The sequence below is a fragment of the Lissotriton helveticus genome, chromosome 11 (genome assembly GCF_964261635.1).
Source record: "Lissotriton helveticus chromosome 11, aLisHel1.1, whole genome shotgun sequence".
NCBI lineage: Eukaryota > Metazoa > Chordata > Amphibia > Caudata > Salamandridae > Lissotriton > Lissotriton helveticus.
In genome coordinates this window covers 677,977,029-678,002,052 of record NC_136072.1, presented here as the reverse complement: position 1 = coordinate 678,002,052, position 25,024 = coordinate 677,977,029, and the positions used below count along the sequence as shown (strand labels likewise).

The following is a 25,024-nucleotide window of genomic DNA, read 5'->3' as shown; positions in this document are numbered from 1 at the left end:
CCTCACGCGGCTTGGCTTCAGACCTGTGCTCTGTTCATGGGTAAGACTGCTCTACACGCACCCTCTGGCGCATGTAGTGGCAAACGGACACATTTAGAAAGAATTCCCGTTAGAGCGAGGTACAAGACAGGAATGCCGGCTCTCGCCACTGCTTTTTTCACTGGTTTTAGAGCCACTTGCGGCATGGATACGACAAGACCTGGATACTCGCAGCCTCCGCTGGATGGAGGGCTGCGAGGATCGCATATCGCTATATGCCGACGATATCCTCCTATATCTTGCTCCCCCTTATCGTTCCCTACATAGCATTCTAAAAATGTGCGAGGCCTATGGAAAGCGATCAGGTTACATAATTAATTGGAGAAAATCCATATTGTACGTTCTACACGGCCTGCCTCCGAGATTTCCCAAAGGCTGTGCAGTGGAAACAGCAAAAGATAGCTTTAAATATCTGGGGATCCATATCACGCCCGACTCAGAGGATTTCATGACATTAAATCTCTTAGAACCCCTAAGGAGGTTGCGTAGAGACACCAAACATTGCAGGCCCTACCGTTGAAACTTCTAGGAAGGGCAGCACTCTACAAAATGATGGCACTTCCCTGCTTTTTATAAGCCCTACAGAATACTTCATTCTTGGTCCCTGCAGCCTACTTTTGAGCCATTGACTCGGAGGTGACCAAACTGTTGTGGAATGGGAAACAGACCCGAATAGCGATGACTAAATTGTTTCGCTCCTGGGATGACATTGGGATATGGCGCATGTGGGCGACCTCTGGGCCTAGGGAAAGGTTATCCCATTCGCACAACTCCAAGACCAATATTAGATGGCATCTACAGAACTGTTTCACTATCGCCAGATTTGTCACACACTAGAGGCAGTTCTCCCGCCTGACACCGTGCTTCCAGAGGCTTCCCCCCTGGAAGACAGGCTATTGACTGAACACATGCACAAAAAAGCCACAGCCCAAAAATACGGAAACTTATCAATAATCACTCTGACCCCACACTTTCCCTACGGGAGAGATGACAGGGGGAGCTGAGAGACATGGATGAGACAGACTGGCAGGAGGCACTAGCATCCCCAAGGGAGGTGGCAATCTCGTCAAAACTACGCTTAGTTCAACTCAAAGTACTACACCGAATCTACTACACTAGGGTGACATTATAAAAAATGGAAAGGTCAGACACTCAGCTCTGCCTGCAACAGTGTGCGGCAACTGGCACATTCTACCATACACTGTGGAAATGTCCGGAAATTGTACTTTACTGGGAGGCGGTAATGACTGCAATAACAAATGTCAGTGAAGCCCCGATACCTCAGGAACCTGAAAGGTGTCTTTTGAATATCTGGGAAGCCACAGCACAAATTTGGTCACTCTAGGTATAACCATAGTTAAAAGAAACATTGCAAAACAATGGGGAGCGTGAACTACGCCCACTGTGAGAGACTGGAGCATGGATATGGCAATGGTGACCAAAAGAGCAGTATACATGCACCAGGGGTGCCCGAAGGCGTGGGGAAAGAGGAATACCCTCAGAGGTAACATATGCACGTCTCCGGCTGATGACCTTTCACAGGACAATAGCGAATGAATAATGAACTGTACAATTAATCCAACTGTAAAGACTTCACATCACATTGTATAAGACGCATGTTCTGACGTAGAATGTTATACTGTAAAGTAATCACTGGTCTCAATGTTTTGTAACTCAGATGATGCTATGTACCTTTTTCTCAATAAAAAGGAATACAAATTCAAAAAGTCACTTGTTCCTTTGAAAACATTGCCTACCTCTAGAGGGTTAGCTACCCTATTTCTGCAACATATAGTACGATTGCATGCCTTCCATTTGTAATAGTTCGGGAAGGGGTTGGGGTCCTTGTTGCATATTGAAGTACGCCTATCGTCTGTATATCATCCTCAGACAGATGGTCAGACGGAAAGGGTGAACTAATGCCTAGGAAAATACCTAGGGTGTCAATTGCTTCTCTCTTCTGCTGGTTGGGACCCATTTTTATGGGCGGCGGAGTTATCTTTCAATAATGGGAAGCATTCTTCTATTGGTTATGCTCCTTTTTTCTGTATTTATGGATTCAATCCTCGTTTTTTGCTTTTGCCCCCTCCTATTTACACCAACTCCTGCTGCATTAGAATTTGTAAATCACCTTTATGAGACACAAAAGACAGCCCAACTGAACCTGAGTGCGGATCTCCATCGCCAATTATCCCGACTATGCAATTGGAGACAGGGTGTGGTTGTCCACAAATAACATTGCAATGAAAGGTCAAGCCTCGTTTTATTGGCCCTTATACCATCATCAAGGTAGTTAACCCTATAGCTATGAAGTTGGACCTACCTTCCTCTCGAAAGATCCACCCTGTTTTTCATGTTTCATTACTGAACCGGTGGTGTCAGGAACGGGTCTACCTGTCCGAGCCCCTCCCCCCCTCTGTTTTGGTTGATGATGAACCTGAATATGAAGTATCTGGTTCACTGGAAAGGGTATAGTCTGGAGGATCGTACATGGGAACCTGCTGGGCATGTCCATGCCCCTTGACTATTGCGTATGTTCTATAGTCGCTCTCCTGATCAGCACAAACCGGTGGGGGGGCCCTGGTGGGGGGTGTACTATCCGGCCTGCTCCACTCCCGATAGCGTGTGCGCAAAGGACGAAGCAAGGCAAGATTAAAGGAGGCGGAACGGAAGAGCGCTTCGCATTCTTGTTGACGCATGTGGGTCTTTTGCTCTGCCCCCTGACACTTACCTGATTCCTTCCAGGTTGTTCGGACTTCGTTCGGCGCTCCCTTGTCGAGCGTCTGTTTCAGTTGTCTCTGCTTCACTTTTTGCACCTCTTCTACTTGTCAGGCCGAAGGCCAACCTTTGATGAGGGTTGCTCCCTGTATACATAGAGCAAAATAGGGGGGATTAAATACGCTAGTAACCTCATCACAAGCAGTGAGTTAATGGGGCACAGCGTTAATTGTCCACCACTTCTCACCAAGAAACAAATTAAAGTGTTGTATTGGGACTGGGTAGAGCAGAACGAATTGAGGGACAACATGCGGGACAGACTATCTAAGGAATTTACGGATTTAAAATTTAGCTGTTTCCTGGAGGGTTATCTTGATTTTATCACGGTGCCGGCTGATAGAAATTATACATTACATTTAGGTATGGCTCTCTTCCTCTAAATTCATTCACAAACTCGGTATGTAACGCTGCCAAGATTAAAGGCTGCCTTTGCTGCTCTGCCAGGATTGAATCAGTGCGCCATGTTTTCTTTGCCTGCCCTGCATACACAAAACCTAGTGCTAAATGGTTAATCCTCATTTGCAAGCAACTTGGAACTCGCCACTCTGGCGCTGCTTTGCGCATACTAAAAACAGACACCCTAATTTGTGTGCGCAGTCGCGAAGTTCCTGGGTCACATGTGGAGAATTAGAAGGAAGGGCAAGAGCCCAAATCCGACCCGATCTTAATACGCCCAGATTAGGATGGTGAGAGAATCAAATGTGATTACGATGAAATCCCGCCACTGAGCCAAACTTTTATGCTTTGGTTTGGTGTTATATTCTTTTACGTCAATGACAGCATAATTAAATTCGTTTATTTGCTTAATTTTTTATAATATAGTTTTAAATAGTTCGCTCCACCCTTGTATTATGTTTTTCGAAATGATTACCTAGCAGTTTTACAACAATCCTTGAACAATTTTTTAAAAAGAAACAAGAAACAAGGGATTATGCTTGTAAGGATCACATTTTGTGTTTTTATGTTTTGTGAGGGTTTTCAATATGTTTGAAAAAAAAATATTGGGCTGCTTACATGTACCTTCATGGTTTGACGACCTAATAAAGTTTATTGGATGAATGAATGATTACGGCGTCTGTAAGATCCTCATTCTCAATTTCCTGGTACGAAGTTCATGCCTATCTCATACTATGTTCTAGTATAAATAATATGTCTGAACATTGTTCAACATTTCAAAACTAAACAATTAGTAGTAAAGCCTTTGCCTCCAGTCACTTACTTACGTTCTGTGAGACCTTGTTTTTTTGTTTAAAACAATAATTAAGATGTCAGGATATCAGTTTTTATGAAGCCTTGTTCTTTGTTAAAAATAATCACTGGAAAAGGAAATTCATTCTGTACAAAAATATGAATATATTCAAGCAGGCTTAATTATCATGTTACCATGGATAATTACATGAATACATGTGCATTTATATTTGAAACATATACCTGAATAAAGGAACATATATAATTCAAGAAGGAGGATACCTACAAGAGAGAATATTTGATGATTGTACTTCTGCCAGGCTTTCATAACTTCAAGATTGCTTTGCTGTGTGAGGATTGGACCTATTAGTTTTTTAGATTAACTAATGAAGGCAATCTTTGCTAAGGCAAATGTATGTTGCTTTATTCTTCTTATATTTAGTCTGCTGTCTTTGTTACTTCAGTTAGAGCATCAAGCTTTTTTCCATTTGTACCCTTTATGAGTTGTATGTTGTGTACATGTTTATAGCTACCTTTATGTGTGTTATTTGCTTGTACATCCACACATATACAGCCATTACAAATAACACATTAACGGGTTAGCCAGGATTTATTGGCTTTACCAATATGTATTATAAAAAAAAAAATGTTGCTTTTCAGAAGAACCTGCAATCACCCACTTGTTTGTAATGCTTGCTTTGTGTGCTGTAGCTCTGGTATTATAAACTTTACTGGGCACTCCTGTTGCCTAATTGCAGATTCATGAGTCCAAAGAACATATTTACATCAAACAGTTCATAACTATGGAGAGCATTCCATCAGTCATGCATTCCTTTCTAGTATGTATAGAAAGACCAGGCTGTGACGTCTAAATATGGTACTGCTTTCTTGGAAATGCTGGTTATAGGTTCGAATAATAGAAATGCACCTATTTGTTAGACTGGAAATCTGAAATGACCTTTAACAAATATTGAAATTTTTGATCATTGTTTCCTATTTCTTCTATTAATTGAATGATTCATATAGAAAATAAAATACCTGTAGGTAATCTGTAATGGCCTTTTACAGGTGATGGTTACATACTTGTCTGACTAATGTAGGAAGTTCGGTGCCACTAACTCCGCAAATCTCTAACCTTCTTAAAGTCAACATGACAAACTTTGTCATGACATCCATTAATATATCTTTAATAATCAGATCTGTTTGCTTGCTTTTTCAGGCAAGAGAATCTCCTTTTCAAGTGGCATATTATATGAAACTTGCGGTGTTTGTCACAAAGGAACTGGTAAGCAAAATGGATTCTACATTTAAAAAGTTTTGTGCATTGGAAAAGTTTTTTTTTTAGTAACGCAGAAGGAAATGTGGCTGTGTGTTTGCTCCATTCTTTGCCCATATTTGATTTGAGGAAACAATATTCTTTTTTTTTTTTTTAAACATTTTATTAAGCATTTTTCCCCCCATTTTCTGCACAAATACAGTTCATGTTACAGCACAAATCATTAGTTCTACACAATCAAAAAAAAGTATATTATATATCAATAGTAGGGCTAGAAGAGTAAACAAGAAATGACCTAAAGAGTACAAATAATCCAGGAAAAAGAAACCAAGTTGGGATATGAGGAGCTATTATACCTTATATCACACTTTCCAAGGTGGCCTGCCCTTCACCAACCCTACCATTTTTCCAACTGGTAATAGGTTGCCATATCTTCCGCCCTAATATCTTAGCTCTTCGCCCCTTCCTCTCATATATTGCTTTTTCAAGGGTATACGTAGCAAGGAGGCTTGCAATCCATGTTTGGAACGAGGGGGGAACCTTATCTAGCCAAGTCCTTGCTATACAAATACGATAAACTGCCACAGAGACAAACATGAATTCCATTAGCAATCCCTCTACACCTTCCCCCACCCCCAAAATTATTAGTTCATCTGTAAACTTTGTCTTAATCTTTAGTGAAATTCCCAAAAATTCCTCAATCGCGTTTTTTAAAGAGTAGAGCTGTGGACATTGTGAAAACATGTGTACAATATCTGCATCCTTAGAATCGCAGCGGGGACATATTATTCCGGACGTGCCACCCCATTGTGCAATTCTAGCCGGGGTATGATATAATGAGTATATAGTCTTATAGTGTTGAGATTGTAATGTAGCTGAACAGAGCACAGTTTGACCCATATCAATAGATGCCTGAAAGCCTTCTGAGTCGATCCCCAATTTTCCTATCCATTTTAGGGCATATTGCTCACTGTCATCGCATTTACATGCAGTGAGTTCTGCATAGAGCTGCCTAATTGTGCAAGTGGTGGAACATTCTATATACTCCATTATTTTACTCTGACCAAAACCTAATAGTCCACCCTGCTTTTGTGAAAGAAAGCTTCTTATTTGTAAATACTTAAAGAAGCTGCGGCCGTCTAGCCCAAATTTAGCTTGCAGCTCCGCAAACTGTAGTATACCCCCCTGATTATCCAGGAGATTACCAACCTTAACAATCCCCTTGTTATTCCAGTCCCTCATTATTATATCTCTAAAAATGTCTCCCGGTAATGAACTATTTGAGTAAAGCCGTGTGTAGTTATTATACCTCCCTAGCCCCAGTTTTTTTGAAATCGCTTTCCAGATCATATAAGCCGCCCTTAATGTCTTAAAGCGTGTATGTTTAAAATAACTGAAATCAATTGTGTTTAAGAATCCATTCTCCGCCCCCTCACCCAATAGTGCAGTGTATACATTAGTGAATCCCAATCTACCCTCAATTTGCCCTAGACCACCACCCCCTATCAGCCCCTGAAAATACTGCAGGGCAGCTGCCCAATAATAAAGCCTGAAATCTGGTGCCCCCCATCCCCCCTTCTCTCTAGATAACGTGAGATGCCGATAGGCTCTCCTAGTCTTCCCCTGTTCCCATATAAGTCTATTTAATATCCCTTCTAATTTATTAAACCATATATGGTCAAAATATAATGGGATAGCCCTGAAGAAATAGAGGAACTTCGGAAGGGTTACCATCTTTATTACGTTGATACGGCCCATCAGGGTTAGATGTAGATTATGAATCCTTTCGGTGTTATTTTTCACTTTTGCCAGCAGTGGACCCATATTCAGCTCTACCAATCTGTCTAGGTCAGCTGTGACTTTTGTTCCTAAGTATACCGCTTCAGTGGCTACTCTTGAGTCTTGATATGTTACAAAGTTGTTCTGTACAATCTGCGTCTTCCCTTTGTTTATTGAGTAGCCTGACACTCTACCAAAGTTTGCTGCTTCCTGCTCTATTTCTATTATTGCTCTTCCTGGGTTCGGTGTAATGATCGCTACGTCATCTGCGTACGCGAATATCTTATGCTCCTGCCTGTGAAGTTTGACGGGAAGGATATTGATATTTTCCTGGAGCCTTCCCAATAAGGGGTCCAGGTATAGCGCGAAGAGAAGCGGCGAGGCCGGACAGCCCTGCCGTGTACCACGTCTTATCCTCACTGTGGAGATATATCCTTTATTAATCTTTACTCTTGCCGTTGGTTCCGCATATAAAGCCTGAATAGCCTTAATAAATCCTGCACCAAAACCAAACCATTCCAAAACTTTCCACAAATAGCCCCAGGAGACCCTGTCAAAGGCCTTCTCGGCATCCAAGAATACAGCAGCGACAGGGTCTCCTGCAGCTCCCGCGGCGTCCAAGATGGTAACCATTTGTCTTGTGTGCTGCGTTGTACCTTTCCCTGGAATAAATCCGGGCTGTGCCGTATTCACTAGGCTCTCAATTATCTTACTTAACCTTTGTGCTAACGCTTTAGAGTAGATTTTTGTATCCGCGTTCATAAGTGTTATAGGTCTGTATGATCCTGGCTCCAAGGGCAGCTTGTTCTTTTTAAGAATTACAATGATATCTGCCCCTGCCCATGTCTGCGGGATAGTTTCCCCCATCTGCGCTTGTCTTAATGTCTCCAGCATATCTATCCCCAAGATATCCCAGAAGGTTTTATAGAATTCAGCTGGGATTTGGTCAGGACCTGTTGCTTTCCCTGAGGGGAGCTGATGTACTGCATTTTGCACTTCCTGCATTGTCAGTGGCCTCTCTAATGCCTCCTTTCCTTAATCTTTTAGCTTTGCATGTGGAATTCCTGACAAGTATTCCTCTATTTTATCATCTCTATTCCTGGGGTCACAATCATACAGCATTGCGAAAAATTCCCTGAAAGCTTCTCGTACCTCCTCTACCTTATTTACGACCCTTCCCCTTTCATCGTTAATTTCTTTTATTTCTCCGGCGACCATGTTTTGTCGAATTCGAACTGCTAGAAGATGGCCAACTCTCTTGTTGAATTCATAGCATTTTTCCTTTTGGCTAAATAAATACCTGCAGCTTTCCTTGCGATGTTCTCGCTAGCCTCTGATCTCTTTAGCTCTATGCTTAGTAAAATCTCCTCCAAGGGCTCTTGACTAATAACGGCACCAATAAGTTTTCTTCCAACTCTGACAAATCTCTGATCCTTCTGAATAATGCTAGTTTCTCATTTTTACCCCTTTGAAGTGTATAGCTTAGTGTTTCTCCCCGCACCCAAGCTTTGAAGGCATCCCAAACCATCCCAGCTGCAGCCGTTCCTCTGTTAATTTCCCAAAACTGCCTGATCCAAACCCTCATCTTATTGACATAATCATCTTCCCGTAATAACCCTCTCTGAAACGTCCAGTTGTACTCTTTTCGATCTCCCCTAGTAGTCTGTGGAATAGTTATTACAAGAGGGTTATGGTCTGAAAGTACGCGGGGAAACCTTTCAATCTGGGTACCAGCGACCAAGAAACTGGAAATAAAGAAATAGTATAATCTAGCAATCATCCTATGTGGTGCTGAATAGAAGGTGCTTCCTGTCCCTGGCGGGTTATTAACTGTCCAGACATCCACAAGTGCATTATGTTGTGCTAGATTACGAATGGCCGTACGTGATTTCCTTTTGCGATCCCCCTGAACCCCCCGCCCGTCATACCCAAACTTATCAGTCCATTTACATTAAAATCCCCGCAACATATCACAGGTTCCGGCCATAGAGCTAATTCCATATCTAGGAAATCAAACACTTCAGGTTCATCCTCGTTCGAACCATACACAGAAGCAATTGTGTAGCAGCCAGCGCCTGTTTCTCCTTCGATCAGGACCCATCTCCCCCCCTGATCCTCCTCCTTCTTCTTCACCCTCATTACTCCCCTTTTCGCTATTATGGCCACCCCTCTTGTCTTAGAGTCCTGCTGTGTATGTGCCAGAACCTCAAACCCAAGTTGTTCCAGGAGGTATTTATTCTTGCCCTCAATGTGTGTCTCCTGGAGGCATATCACATCTAGTTTCAGGAACCTTAGCATTGCCGCTACTTTCTGTCTTTTCCCTCCCTCGTTTAGCCCGCAGATATTAATGGAGGCAATCTTTAACGCCATTTGTACTCAATGTCGTTTCCCTTATACGATAACCATTCCTTCCGCCCTCCTGCTAGTGTGACTAATGTCAACATATATCCATATATCTTCTTTTTTTGTGCTGTAGTTACCCACCTTCCATCACCGTCCCCTCGTGCAACCCCTCCTCCCACTCACTCCCCCCCTCCCCCTGCCTTCCCCACCCCCCCTGCTACAGGCAAATAGGTCAAACATGACCTATGTGTGACTGCTCTCAGTTGCAGTGTCGCCTCCCCCTCCTTTCCCATCTCCTCGTGTTACAAATACAATCTTCCTCAAGGGACTAGCCATAAATCATAAATAATTAACCTACCCCGAGTAGGTCCCTATGTTACTATGTTGCTATGTTACCTTGGCTAGCTCAGTTCCTCTGTTATTTCTACCCCTACGATTCTCCGTGATTTCCGCTAGGAATTCACCTGCCTTAATTTCTGAGAAAAACATTCTAGTTTGGCCCCCCGTAATGACTTTCAGTTTCGCAGGAAACATTAGATACACCTCAGAACCCTGTTGCTGAAAAGGCGTAATCAGTTGCCTAAGTTTCCACCTCCTTTCAACTGTCACATGACAGAAGTCAGGTCTTGCGAAGAAGGTGGAACCATCATATGCTTTCCTGTTATCAGGCCTGGCCTTTTCCATTATTTCTTTCCTCGCAAGAAAGTTTCCTAGAAATACTAGCATAGCCCTCGGCAGGGTATCCTGATTACCGCCTCTTCTCTTTTTCTGCATAATTGGGAATCTATGGGCTCTCTGAACCTCAATCTCCCATTGCCACTGTGCCTCTGGGAATGCACTTTTCAACAATTTGACCACATACCCTCTTGGATCCTGCCCTTCCACCCCCTCCTCCAGTCCAAGAAGTCTCACATGTTGCGTCTCTGGCGATTCTCAAAATCTTCTCGCTACCATTTTAGATCTTCCACAACCTTTCCCTGCTCCATTTTATGCGTCTGCCAGTCTGAAAACTCGTCCTCAAGCCTGCCAGTCCTTTCCTCTACTTGAACCACTCACTCCTCTACTTCGTCATATTTTTTATTCATTTTCCTAATGCTTGCTTGAATTTTCTTCGTGTCTTGTCTGGCCCTCTGACTCTCTGTCCTGGCCTCGGCGTGCATCTGTTTCAGCATATTAAACATTGCATCTAGTGTTACACCCGGCGTTGAGCAGCCCTCATTACTTGCGGCTCCCTCTTCGAGATAGTTTCCTTGGTAGTCTCTGGTAGTACCAGTGTAGTCCCACAGTAATTTCTTGTTAGCACTAGATGATGAACCGCCCCTGTCCCGTCTAATTACTGATCTTCTTTTCTTTTGCGTGCCCTTACTCTTGGAAGCGCTGGTATGGGTTTCCTCTGAGTCTGTTGATATCTCTGAAGAGCTCCCCTCTCCCTGCATACTCAATTGGGATGAGTCAGAGCCTTCATTTAGTGAGTAAAACTTGTCCCCCTCGGGGGAACGACCTCTCCCACCCTTGACTCCCCCTCGCTCCCGCTGCGAGTCGTGGCTTGCTAAGCTTTTCAGACTGCCCCAGGTTGCGTCTTGTAATTGCCTCTGCTTACCCTCAGTGGGAAGTCCTTCTTCGACCTGTAAGAGGGCATCCATCATTTGCGAGTTGTTGTACTTCTCCATGTCGTCCAAGCCCTCCAGAGCCGCCTCTGAACCCCCCCTGTACGCCGCAGTTGCTGTTACCATGCCTCTACCTTCGGAAGCCGCTTCCGCGGGAGGCGTGTGCTCCGGGAGCTCCTGTTGCTGGGCAACCTCAGCGCTTGCGTCCTCGAGGCCGTCGGGTGGAACTCCAGCGTTTGCCGAGACAGACAGGCTCTTGATCAATGCCGTTGTACCCCCAGTTGCTGTTTTGCCCGCAAATGCTTCGGACATGGTAGGCTGTCTGAGATCTTTAGCTGCAGGGGGGTTTGGTTGTTGTGAACCCCTGACCTCTTTTGATTGTGCGCCGCCGCCGCCCTGTTGTAATCCCCGCTGCTGAGTTCTGGTCCCGGGCGTGCTCATGGATTTCGCCGCTTTTGATTCAGATATCTTTTCCTTCTCTTTGTCGGTTATGTCAGCCTTGTCCGATTTCTTAGATTTCTGACCTCTCAAGGCAGTGTTGTTTGTTGGGGGTTGGGGGGTTAATCGTTTAGTTGTGGTTGAGGTCGGCACCTTCGGAATTGTCCTAGAACGATGTGCCATCTTCAATGATTCACGTAGATCGATGTAAAATCTCCGCCAGTGCCTCCCAAGTATCGCTAGTGCTGTAAAAACGGATTCCAATATTGCCTTCGCTGCTCGGGGCTCAGCATCAGTGTATGTTCCTTCCAGATTCTTGGCTAGTCCTTGAAGAAGCAGCATATCCATTAATCCGCCGTCAGCATTCTTGGGTCAGGAGAGGGAGTAGGTGCGACTACCCTCTACAATAGCTCAGCGGCCATCTTGCACGTCATGTTTCTACACCTTGAGGAAACAATATTCAATGAACTTGGGTATCTATTTGGGGGGTAGACAGGCCTGTGACCAAGATGGCCGCATGGCACTGAAGCTCCGTAGACCGGTCTCCCTCTAGGGCACGATAGTCCCCTACCAGCAGCCCTCTGTCTATCCTCAGACAGGCGGGTGCTGCCAGGGGGATGCGGGCACAGTCCGGGTGTGAAATCCTTCTTCGAGGTGGGAGCCCCGGTGAGCCTAGTGGAGTGATGTGTCTGGACTGGGCCTGCTACTGAGGCCCGACAGCGACAAAGGCCGCAGGCAGCCTGAGGCCAAGGCTGCTGAGCCCCACCCAATCTCTTGCTTGCCTGGACCTTGCTGTCTGCTTTTTGTCATTGGCAGCATCCCCCGGGGGACTCCTCTACTTGTCCCGTGGCCTCCGGTGTTGCCTCATTGTTTCAGCCCTGCGCCACAGCGGGGGTCGTCCGGAGGCCAGATGAGCTGCGGGCCTGGGACGAGCTGTTCCGCTCTGACACTGGGGCCTGGAGTCAGCGGTCGCCGGATTGCTGCCCCCTGATGGGACTCGGGGCCTGGATCCTGCGCCCTTGATGGTCCTGTGAGAGCAGCGGGTAGTGGGGGTGGGAAGTGTGAGGCAGCGAGGTCTAACATCTCTTAAACTGCGATGCTTGTGCTTCGCCCAGCCCTGTTTACTCCAGGCACCCGTTCCCCCCCCATAGGCCTCTTCAGGGCTCGAGTCGGGGTACCACGCAGGTGGACGGCATCCCCCCACTTATTTTACCGGGAGTTCGATAACTGGATCAAATGGAGTCACACGTTCACTCTTTGGCCTCTCTGGGGCGAGATCGGAGCCCATTCAGAACGATGCTCACACGCTGGCTTCTCTGATGCAATCACAACTAAGGGGTAAGCGAGGGGAGGCAATGAGTCTGATGGTGCAAGCCACCGTTCATGACGTCACTTCCTGTTGTGACGTCAGCGTCCCCCCACTTCTTTTTTTAGGACTTGTTCCCTGGGCCTCTTTACATATTTTCACGGGTGCTGACCTGTGGCCCCCCCATGCTTGCTTCCTGTGTGTACTGACCCCGGCGGCTGCTTCCTTGGGGCCCCCACGGTGCCTTGGCCAGGACTGAATTGATGACTGCCCACCTCCACTGATTGCGGGGTTGTTGGGTGTTCGTGACAGTGGTCTTTGGATCCTGACGCCCTGTTGGGGCTTTGCTGTGTTGGGGCTCCCTGTCTCTAGTGTGAGACCACAACTTGGTTTGCTTACCCACAGTGTTGGTGCTTGCCCCCCCCCCCCGTGCCGCTCCCTCTGCTCCTGTGACATGGGTCGAACAGACCCAAAACAGTGCAAGCATCTTTTTGAGCACGCTGGGGATAATGAGGAGGCTGCGACCCCACTTAGAATGGTGGCGGTGGTGAGAGGCCCCCCTGGATCTAGCCTAGCCCGCTAGCAATGAGGCCTTGATGTCTGAAATCCAGGTGGGCTTCATGGATGCTAGATTCAATGCCATATCAAGCAGATTGGATGGCATGGCCGATTGCCTAGACCAGCAGCAGACCAGGATTGAGGGAACTGGGGAGGATGTTTAAACGCCGGAAAATAAAGTCGCCACCATAAATAAGCGTGTGGATAAACTTGAACGCCAAGTAAAGACTATTGACGTGAAGAATGAAGGTTTGGAGGCTAGCTCACACCGCAATAATCTACGCATTGTTGTGTTACGGAGTCCACGGCCACAGGTAAAATTGACGACTTAGTGGAACAGCTTCTAGTGAATCTGTTTGGCCATGAAGCCTTTTCCACTGCCTTCATGGTGGAACGTGCCCATAGATCTTTGGGGTCCCGGCCGCCGCACGGAGTAACACTGCGTCCCATAATTGCCAGACTACTCAATTTCAGGGACAGAGACACAGCCCTATGTCTGGCACCGGAGCGGGGCCAGGTCCAGTACCAGGGTTCTTTCATCCCTCTGTACCCTGACTTCACCTTGATTGTCCAGGAGGCACGCTGCAAATACGCCAAGGCTTCCCTCAGAAAACTGGACCTACGCAATGATATGCTATACCCAGTGCACCTTTGTGTGGATGTGCATGGAAGGTCTTGTATATTTGACAATCCTGCTGACACTCTAGCCAAGGAACGGAACAAACCTGGTGGATCTCTGCGCTCTCTCCTCGCAGACCGTGGTCAGCTTGGAACTGTCGACGCCCGAAGGAACAATCCCCTCGCCTTCTGCTATGTTGGCTGGTGCTGCTGCCACCTTTCTCCCTACGCCTCGTCTGCCATGGCCTTCTGAGCGCATAAACACTGAGCCTCAGGACTCACTGTGGTGTGGCCTCTCTTGGGGGACTGCCACGTTTGAGATTACTCTTTATGTTGTGATATTCTGCCTTGTACTTGTTATTATCACACTGCAAATGGAGACTGGTTGTCGGGCGTTGTTCGCCCTCATGGTTTTCTTCCTTGTTGTGGTATGTTCTCTTTCTTGCTCTATCTCTATCTTGGCTGTTTATTGCCCGTGATGGAGGGTGGGAATGGGTGTTCTGGGAGTTTTTCTTTGTATGAACTTTTTGCACCACACAATGAGATTTACAGCCAAGATGCAACATACATGCCCTACATGACTTTACCAGTCCATGCTCACAAGTACCTCAGTGACTAGTGGTCTTGAGATCCCTTTCATGACGTGGAACATACAGGACATAAATAACCCCCGTAAAGGCAAGCAGGCCCTACAATATCTGGTCAGGCAAGGGGTCAAAAATCGCATTCCTTCAGGAAACCCATCTGTCCCCAATTTCTCCTCTGACCTATGCCACAACCGGGGGCCCTCATAGGTACTTTCCCTCCTACAGCACGTATTCTCGGGGGGGATGATCATTTTAATACATCACTCGGTCCCCTTTTTCCCCAATAGACCGCTTCTCTGAGGCAGATGGGAGGTATGTGCCCAATACATGTCACCTAGCAAACCGCTCCGTTCTGCTTCTCACAATATATGCCCCCAACATGGACTCTCTGCATTTCTTCCTTTTTTTGTCAAATCTGTTTATTAGTATTTTATGGTTTTTGAAATACAGTGTAAAGAACGATCAGTTTATCATGACATTCCGGTCTCGCCGGTCCAACATACAAGTATCTCCGATCAATACAGAATGAAATCATGTCGCCGCGCTGACAGCGCCACATAGGTGAGGATCATGTGCTCAGATCTGACTAGCACATGGAAGTCCTAGTCCGGTGCCTTCTGTATTTGTTTGTGACTATCTGCTGGTTCAGTCTTGCACAATAGCATGTTCGTGGGGTGAATCTCTTTACTATGGACTTGCATCTAGAAATGACATTTATCTAACCTTTATATAAAAAGAAAACTTAAACAATACTTAAACAATAGCGGCAAAACACTTACATTCGTGCGTGCTGATCCTCCTCCCCCCGCCCCCCTATGGCACCCTCCCACGTGTGCAGCTTCATCTATGAGTGAGTATACAACTCAGACCCATGTGTCTAAAGACTGTAAGACTGCATGACAAGTTATCCGGACAGTAAAGCATCCCACGGTACGCTCCAGCCCCTCAGTCCATCTACCTAGGTCGCTGCAGCATCTGAGTCGCTAGTCCCCCCCGGCAGTTGTAGGGCATTAAGCATACGTTCCCAATGTTCTGCCATAGGTTCTTTTCGGAGCCCCGTCGTTTCCTTCCTCCGTATTGCTATCCATTCCGCCCGGGCCCACGCCTGAAGGGAAAAGACCCACCCCTGCACAGCAGGTGGTTCGCGCGCCGTCCACCTCTTCGTAAGGAGGCGTTTCGCCACCACCGATTCCAGATCTAAAAAGCGGGAAGATGCCTTATCTTTGGGCGACCTCTTGAATTGATGTAAGATGTACTCAGGCCAGTTAAAGGGAATGGTTCGACCCGTGCACACCCCAAGCATTCCAGTAAGCACCTAATCTAGGGTAGTTCCATAAAAGGTGGATAAGACCTACGTCTAGTTCATCGCATCTGGGGCAGGACGTGTCGGAGCAGTGAAAATACCTATTGATTAGCTCAGGTGTGAGGTAGGCTCTATGAACGATGAAGAGTTGTATCTGGCGGAAGCGCAAGTTTCGGGGGATGCGCACCGGGCTTTTGAGAACTCTCTCCCAGTCCTTATGCGTCAGCGCTCGTTCCATATCACGTTCCCACTTGCCTCTAAGCGGAGCCAAATTGATCTCCGTGTGGGCTCTTAGCGATGCGGCAAACCAACGGACCAGGTGCCTGCCCCTCCCCATAACGTGCAGATATTGTATGGTTAGATGTTGTTCAGGCTCTGTCGCAGTGTCACCCCATCTGGCCGCCATTTTTGCTATGAGTGAGCTATGCAGCAGGAACCCCCCAGGAGGTAGCCCGTCCTCGGATACCAGTGTCTCATAGGCCACTAGTGCTCCATCTCTGAAGAGATCGCTCAGTGTTTGGATGTCAGCGTCTCTCCATTGCTCCAACATGGGGTGCATGATTGTCCCCCCACTCCCTGGAGAGCCCTCCAAGGGTATAGCAGGCGCGTATGGTAGAACCTTTCGAGTGCGGAACAGGGCTCTACGGAAGCACTTGTATGCCACCGCCAGCAGCGGCGGGCGGGCTTCTCAGGCGCCATCAGCTAATGAAAGAGCCTGGTGACACGACTCAAGGAGTACGGTGGCTTGATCGTGGCAGTGTCTTCCCTCCCTTTATCAGCCAGCGGGCAATACATTGTAGCTGTGCAGCCAGGTAGTAGTGCTCAAAGCAAGGGGCGACTAGTCTTCCCCTGTCCGTTGGCAGAAATAGTTTCGCCAGTACTAGCCGATGCCGGGACGTGCCCCAGATGAAATCCCGCAGGACCACGTTAAGTTTTAAGAAGAACGGGGTCGGGATGAATAGTGGCAGATTGACAAAGTAGTAGAGGAGCCTGGGAAGCATGACCATTTTGGCAAGGGCTACTCGGCCCGTGATTGTCAACGGGAGCGTGGACCAAAGGTTTATCTGAGATCTGAGCGCTGCCACCGCCAGCCCCAGATTTCCGTCAAACAGGTCAGCTGGTTGGTGAAAGATCTGGATCCCCAGATACTTAAAAGTGTTGGCCTTCCATTGGACTCTCGTGCCCCCCAGGCAGTACTCTGGATCTTCCACCCCGCTGTCGAACACGTATAAACCGGACTTGGCCACGTGTACCCTAAGTCCCGATATTTCTGCGAACTGACTCAGTAGCTGGGTAAGCTGCTCCGGTATGCAGTTCACGTCCCGCACAAATACCAGAAGGTCATCAGCGTAGAGAGAAACCTGATGCGTTGCGTCCCCCAGGGGGATTCCTGCACCTAAGGTCAGAGGCTCTATCGCCAGTGCAAACAGCAGGGGCGACAGGGGACAGCCTTGCCTAGTGCCCCTGCCCACCCCCACCGCTTCGGAGATGTAAGGGCCCAGTTGCACGCGCACTACAGGGTTTTTGTAGAGGAGGCTGACCATTTGGAGGAAGTCCACGTCGAATTCAAAGCGCATCAACACCTCGGCTAGATACCCCCATTCCAGGCAGTCGAAAGCCTTTTCCAGGTCAAGCATTAGGCATCCTGCTCTGGGCCATTTCTTTGTTGCCTCAGCCGCTATTCGAAAGAACTGCCTAAGGTTCAAGGATGTAGACCGTGCCGGCACGAACCCATTTTGATCAGTATGTATAAGATGCGGAACCACTAGTGCTAGTCTTTCAGCAAGCAGCTTTGCTAGGATTTTATAGTCTACATTGAGCATTGCCAATGGCCTGTATGAGCCCAGTTTTGTTGGATCTCTATCCGGCTTAGGTAATGAGACCAGGAAAGCCTCCCGCATGGATGGGGATAGTGAGCCCTCATCTATTGCTTCGTTATACATGTGAAGGAGTAAGGGCGCCAGGGTGTTTCTGTAGGCCTTATAGTATTCGGCAGGTAGACCATCGGGCCCCGGCATCTTCCCAGTCGCTAGAGCCTGGATTGCATCTCCCACCTCTTCCAGTGTGCGGGACGCGTTAAGGGTGCCCTGATGTTCCTCCAAGACCACGGGCAAGGTGACCAAGTCTAGAAAGTTTTCTTGCGCATATCTGGGACCGACTCCGCGAGGCCTATACAGTTGTGTGTAGTGTCCAACCAGGGTGCGGTGTATCTCGCGCTGCGTGTATACCACCGCTCCCTCCACTGTGTGAAGAGCACCTCGGCCTTCCCTTTGGATCAACCAGGTCAATAGTCTGCCAGCCCTATCCGCCCAGGCGTGCGTTCGAGCTGTGTGCGCCGTGTAGTTATGACACCTCAGCTGCTCCATAAGAGTTGCATGTTTAGTGCATAGGTCTCTGAGCGTGCGTGCTTGTTCCCCAGCACCTTCGCACTCCCTCTTGTGTTGTATGAGCTCAATTCCCAACCGCGTGAGCGTGGTGGACAGTGTTTTGAGGATGTTCCATGAGGCTCTAATGCAGTGTCCCCGAATGGCTACTTTGTGCGCGTCCCATTCCATCGCAGCGCTGCTCGCAGACCCCTCATTGATCCCAAAGTAGTCAAGGACAGCAGTGCCCAGCGAGGATCGGAACTCGGGGTCCTCGAGCGCAGCAGGTTGCAGCCTCCACGTAGGCACAGGCGAGCGGTCTGCCTCCCAGCTAAGACTGAACCGTAGTGGGTTATGATCAGAATGTGTTCTGCCCAAGTATTCCGATTCGGCAAGCAAGGGGAGCAGCGACTGGGTGCCAATTATCCGGTCTAACCGGACATGCAGGTCATGCACTGAGGAGTAATATGAGTATACTCTGTCTGTGGGGTGTTGCACACGCCATAAGTCCTGTACCTCCCATTGTGCAAGCCAGTCCCGAAACGCTTGCGCATTGGACGTCACCGTCGTAGCTCGGAGTGGGGGGAAAGAGTGGTCCAGTCGCACGTCCAGTACCATGTTGAAGTCTCCAGCCAGGGGAGGCCAGCATATGAATGCAGGACCAGATTCAGTGTCGCTAGGAACGAGGGCTTGTCCGAGTTTGGGGCATAAAGTGACCCTAGCAGGATTTCCTGGCCATTTAACCTTCCCCGCAATAGACAATACCTTCCCTCTGGATCTATCTTCACGGCTTTGCAAATGAATGGGACACCTGCTCTCACCCATATCAACGTGCCGCCCGCGTGCGCAGAGAAGGTGGTACCATGAATTTGTACCCGCCAGCGCCTACGGAGCTTATCAAGCTCGGCCTGTGTCATGTGCGTCTCCTGGAGAAGGGCAATCCCCACCCCATGTCTCTGTAGGTAGGAGAAGACTGAGTAACGCAGTGACGGTGTTTGCATACCGCGGATATTCCATGTCAGTATATTAGTGCGCGTCATGTGTCTTTGCAAGTCGTGTCCTCACGTTGCCAAGGGGGCGCCTCTCGGGGGGGGGGGCAACGGACAGCATTTGTGGGGGGGGGGTCAATGTGCCGCATTCTAAACAGGAAACAATTGAAAAGAACATTGTAACTAAAAGGGCGAGGCCCCAACGGGCGTACGTCCAAACTTCAACAAGATCCACCCTCTGGGAAGGAGTGAGGTCAGCGCAGTGGCTGTCTGGGTTTGTGTGTTGCCAACAACCCAGTCAATTACCACCCCAGTCGCGGACCCCTGATCTATCAAAAAAGCGCAGAAGGGATCTAGTGCGGGTAAGCGCATAGGGCCGGTGTGGGTCAGCGGGAGCAGAGCCCAGGGGCTGGGTAAGTGTCTAGCGCTTTCCGCTACAGGTCGGTAGCCGCTCTCACATATGCCTGGCTAATGATCAATTTGCAACCACATGCGCATACATGTCAGGTAACCCCCCCTACCCCCATCTGATACAACATCAGGGGATGTATGACATTACAACGCATGCTTTTACCACGCATGCTTTTACATCGCAAGTTTTACAACGCATGCCTTTACAACGCATAGCGCTTTGGGGTGCTGGATAGTGAATGGTTTAATTTACTATTCCAACTCCAGTCCCCGTGGTTAGTAGGGAAGGTGTTGGATAGTAAATTAAATCTATTCCCTATCCTAGAGCGCCCCCCAGCGCAATGCGTTGTAATGGTTTGCGTTGTAAAAGTTGCGATGTAAAAGCATTGCGTGGTAAAAGTTGCGTTGTAAAGGATGTTTCCCAACATCAGGTATATCACTGGTTTATAAAGGAACAACAAGTGTACTCCGGGACGGAGGCCCCCATTGGGGACCATTAGTCTGTCACATGAGTTGGTCAGCTGTTTGGGGCGTCACCATTGGCATGTTCATGTCTTCGGAGATCACCGTGGACGGGGATGGAGGGCCACTGGTATCGAGATCTCTGCGCAGCTGGGAGTCCATGCGGCCAGCGTCGTTCACCACTCCCAGGGTCGCCACCGCATCAAGTGCGTCTTGTCTTTCCATTCTCCGTTTCTCCGGGCTCGGCGCAGCAGGGCCCAGGCCGCGGCGGCCTCCTCTCCTCCGACGCCTCCTTGATCGCTGCTCCTGCCATCCGCTGTCTTCCGAGCCCGTGGGCCGCGCCCCCATCGATTGACCTGTCTCTTATAGCCAGTCCCAGACATCCGATGGGGCATCGAAGAATCGGGCGCCATCTTTCGAAATCACTCGGATGCGGGAGGGGAATAGCAAGGAGTAAGGCAACTCGAGCTGCCTCAGTTTCTTTTTCACCGCCATGTATGTGTTCCTCCGTCTCTGCACTGCTGCTGTGTAGTCTGGAAATAGCATCACGCAACTCTTTTGCACTGTAAGTTCTTTTAGTTTCCTAGTCTTGTGCAGTACCACATCTCGGTCGCGGTAGTTTAGGAGCCTGAAGACGAATGGGCGGGGCGGGGCTCCTGGCCTGGGCACCTGCGTTGGCACCCTGTGTGCTCTTTCGACTGCGAAGTGCGGGGACAGCACTCCCGGGGGTAGGATCTCCCACAACCAGTTCTCGGTGAATCGCTCCGGGTCTTTCCCCTCTTCGCCCTCTGGCAGGCCTACCACCCGTACATTATTGCGCCGGGAGTGCCCTTCCGCTTCCTCAATGCGATTTTCCAGTGCATGCATTCTATCCATGATGTCCTGAAGCGCTGAGGTATGCGTTTGCACCACCGTTTGCAGCACCTGAAGTGACTGACGCTGCGTGGTAACCGACTCCGTTAGCTTGCGATGGTCAGCATGCAGGAGGTTAAAGTCTGAGGTGACCTTATCGATCCGGGCCTCCAGCGACGTTTTGGTTTGTTCCAAGGTGTTTCCAATGCGTTCCAACGCCGCCAGCACAGTATCCATCTTGGCAGCCAGGGCTGCAGTCGGTCCCATATTTCCGCTCTGGTGTCCGCAAGGCGAGCCAGGGTCTTCAGCCGCGTGCTGCCGTTGTTGGGATTTGTCTCTAAGCCTGCCCATTGCCAGTTGTTGCGCGGTAGGCATCCGCACTGATCACCAACGGTTAGTTCCCTTGGGGCAGGTCACCCCGTAAGGGCTAGGAAAGAGGCCTCCTCGCCCGCTCCTCCGGAGCCCCGATCGCAGTGTGATGTCCCTGATCCCCGCCAGGCGGTTACACAACCGGGTTTAGGTGACTGGCGTCGCTTGTCAGCGCGGTAGTTGTCTCGCTCGCGGCAGCTCTGCTTCACCCCCTTATCATGAGGAGGGATTCCCTTGGCTTTCGCTCCTATGACCGCCTCTCATAGGTCTCCGCATCAGTAAGCTGCGTACTTCCGTGCCAGCGTCTCTGTGCTGTGCGGCCGTGCAATCTCAGATGCGAGGAGCCGGGTCAGATCTCAGACTCTTGGTGGTTCCTTTACGCACGACGTGGGCCGCGCTACGGGGGGGGGGGTTTGCTCAACTGCGAAGACGGGAGCAATAGCCCTTGTCGTAAGATGGCGCCTAACCCTCCGCAGGTCCGAAGTTGTTATCTCAACCGTCTTGTCTGAGCGCTCAGGGGTCCCCCGAGCGTGTCGCAGACCCAGTTCTCTGCGCCAATTGAACTCCCTCGCCGGCTTATGCTCCCGGCATTAGCGTGGCCTCCAGATTCTCCCTGCCGGTAGGTTGCCAGATGCGTTGCCTTTATAGTGCCTCAGCAGACAGTGATGTAGATGCCCGGTCGCTGGCGAGGCTACTCCCTCATTGCAGGGGCCCAATGCTAGGATGGTTCTGCCAGCGTGTGAGCGCTGGGTAGGTAAGCCTGCCTGCGGTTATTCGGCAGCGGTTAGGGCTCCGGGGGCACCCCCCCTTCAGCATCAAGGTCCCAGCAGCTCTTAGCCCACTACCACCTGCCTTGTCGCTATAGATCGCCTGACTCTGTCACAGTCGCTTCAGGCGCTTCTGGGCCGTCTTCGCGCCCTCGTGTGTCGGCGCCTCCCCAGTCCGCCACGGGTCCCGCTCCTCACCAGACCTCCGTAGTGTCCCGCGCTGCAGTCCTCTGTCTCCAGCAGCAGCGCGGTCAGATGAGTCCTCTTGTGAACGCCGGCTCCGATTTCCAGCCGCTCCGTCCCCCCGCCTCTTGGCGCCGGCTCTGCACTAGGCCTCGCTCCGGGCCTTACGTTCCTCCAGCGGCTGCCAGCAGCATCGGACCTCGAGCTCACCAGCCTCGCAAACGCCGCTCTGTCACCAGGCGTGGCGGGCGCCTAGGATGAAAGTGGCATCCAGTACCTCGCCTCACTCCGGCAGCAGCTCCGGGCCTCCCAACTGTCATCTGGTCCCGGGAGGAGTTTCGCGCCTTTCCCCAGGTAGGCAGCGTCTCCGTTGCACTCCGCCAGTCTTTGCCGCTACAGCTCCGTTCTCTAGGCTGCAGGACTTCCCAGGCTCCACACCGCTTTCCACACTCGCTCAGCAGGTCACAGGTGCAGGGTCGCTTTTAAGGCTGGCTTACAGGATAATGAAGGGGTTTCGGCGACGGAGCTCTAGCAGGACACGTCCGCCATGTTGGCTAGTTGGCCAGGCCCCCCTCCTCTCTGCATTTCTTCCTTACTCTGGCTTGAATCCTAGATAGGATGGACAAGACACCTTAGCTCTGCAGAGCATTTTAGTACTTATCGCTTTCTGCGCTGTGTTGTAGGTACTTTCGCTTTTTTAATCTCCTGTTTTGTATTTTGGTTCATTTGTTTTATTTATCCCCTGATTTTATGGGCATTCTCCCACTTACCTGCACCATAATTGTCTGATCACCGCTGCTTCAGCGGGTCCGGTCCTGGGGCTTCCGATTTCGGCGAGTATCGGGCGACATCTTGGCAGTAGAGGGGACGTTTCTTGGGCGCCATTTTGAGCGCTCTAGTGCTCCGGTAGCCACGCGATCAGCCTACTTAAGGCGGAACCGCTTTGGGGTCAGCCTGGACAAGACACCTTAGCTCCGCAGAGCATGTTAGTACTTTAGCGCTTTCTGCGCTGTGTTGTAGGTACTTTCGCTTTTTTATTCTCCCGTTTTGTATTTTGTTTAATTTGTTTTATTTATCCCCTGATTTTATGGGCATTCTCCCACTTACCTGCACCATAATTGTCTGATCACCGCTGCTTCAGCGGGTCCGGTCCTGGGGTTTCCGATTTCGTCAAGTATCGGTCGACTTCTTGGCAGTAGAGGGAATGTTTCTTGGGCGCCATTTTGAGCGCTCTAGTGCTCCGGTAGCCATGCGGTCAGCCTACTTAAACCAGACTGCCTAGCACGCAGCGGGCGCGCCTCTATCACGCCTGAGTCGTGCCAGAGTCCTGCCCGTCTGCACCCGTCAGCGCTAAGGAAGCGCGCAGCGCTAGAGACTCTGTGCATTTTGTTGATGGCAGGTATGTACACCAGGGCGGACCTCCTCAGGCTTCGGAGCCTCCCTAGATCATGTAAACTTGCTCCACTTGATCCACTTTGTGGCCTTTTTAAGTGCCCATGCGGTATGCTGTCACTTCCTCAGTGTACTCCCATCTCTGCCTATACAAGGCTTCCGTCGTTGGGTAATGCTCCGGTAGTTGTCCCACCTATCTCTCAGCCCCCCTGTGATTTAAAAATCTACCATCTTAATGTCAGATCTTTGGTCAAGCACCACCAGGACATTTTTGACTTGTTATCCGATGAGACTCCTGATATTTTCTTTATGACCGAGACTTGGTTGCAGGATGAGGCCATGGCTGTGCCTAATTTAGCACTCCCATCGGAATATTCTATTTTTATGCACAATCGAAACTCAAGAGGAGGAGGGATTGCTATGGCTATTAAATCATGCTATCCCTGTACCTGGAAAACTCTGGACATAGTGAAAGACTCCGGATGTGAAAGTGCATATTTTTGCATCACGATTAGTCATCATTTTACCATGTCTGGTTTGCTGATCTATAGACCTCCAGGTAGTGATATGTCTTTCAGGAAAGCTCTCCCAGACGCTGTAAGTTCTCTTGCGCTGGGGTCGGCTAATTTTAGTATTATTGGGGACTTAAATCTTCATTTTGATACTCCCCACTCTCCTGCGATTAGTAGTATTCTTGCGGACCGCGAGGCACTCCAGCTTTCTCAGCTGGTTACCTTCCCCACCCACAGAGGGAGGCATATGTTGGACCCGATATTCACAAACCTGACTATGGTTAAGGTTCTCTTGCCAAGACCTATAGCCTGGACTGATCATCATCCGATAGAATTTCACCTCACAGTTAAGGATCGTCCTTTTAAAGTATCAGGCAGAGTCATTTTCAGACGTCCCTGGAAAAAAATTAAACTAGCTGACTTCCATCACCTTCTCAGTGGTCTCCCGCTTGCCTCATTTGAGGATGTTGAATCTGGCTATGACCTGTTTGTGAATGGGTCACTAAAGCCCTTGACTCCTTGATTCCTGCAGCCTGGAGTAAGAGTCGATCATTAGAACCTAGTCCCGGGTATAACGAGACTCTTCGACTTTTAAAGAGAATGTGTAAGCAAGCAGAAAGAGCCTGGCGGAAGTCCTATGATGTTGTGGGGAAAACTTACTATCTAGCACAAGTTAAGAGCTATCATAGAGCTGTTTGTAGGTCGCGGGCAGCCTACTATTCTCATGAATTTAATACCAGCTCTAATCCCACGAAGTTGATCTTCAAAGTGTTAAAAGACCTTACAGCCAACAGAGTACCTGTGGCTGAGATCTGCTCACTTTCACATTGTGAAGATCTTGCGGTCTTCTTTGTGGAAAAAGTGTCTAAAATATATCGCTCTTTTCCTAGTACTAGTCTAACAA

General features: G+C 49.1%; 1 protein-coding gene across 4 annotated transcripts in view; it reads left to right on the top strand.

Annotated features, from left to right (window-relative positions):
* LOC144791082 (disintegrin and metalloproteinase domain-containing protein 9-like) overlaps positions 1-25,024 on the top strand; it is a 2,835,950-nt gene that overhangs the window by 545,078 nt on the left and 2,265,848 nt on the right. For 3 of the 4 annotated variants that reach the window (XM_078665731.1, XM_078665734.1, XM_078665733.1), the window contains one exon: positions 5,225-5,290. The exons of the other annotated variant lie outside the window; for it this stretch is intronic. In XM_078665731.1, the coding sequence (XP_078521857.1) occupies positions 5,225-5,290 (66 nt within the window). The remainder of the gene's footprint in view (positions 1-5,224; positions 5,291-25,024) is intronic. 4 annotated transcript variants of the gene reach the window in all.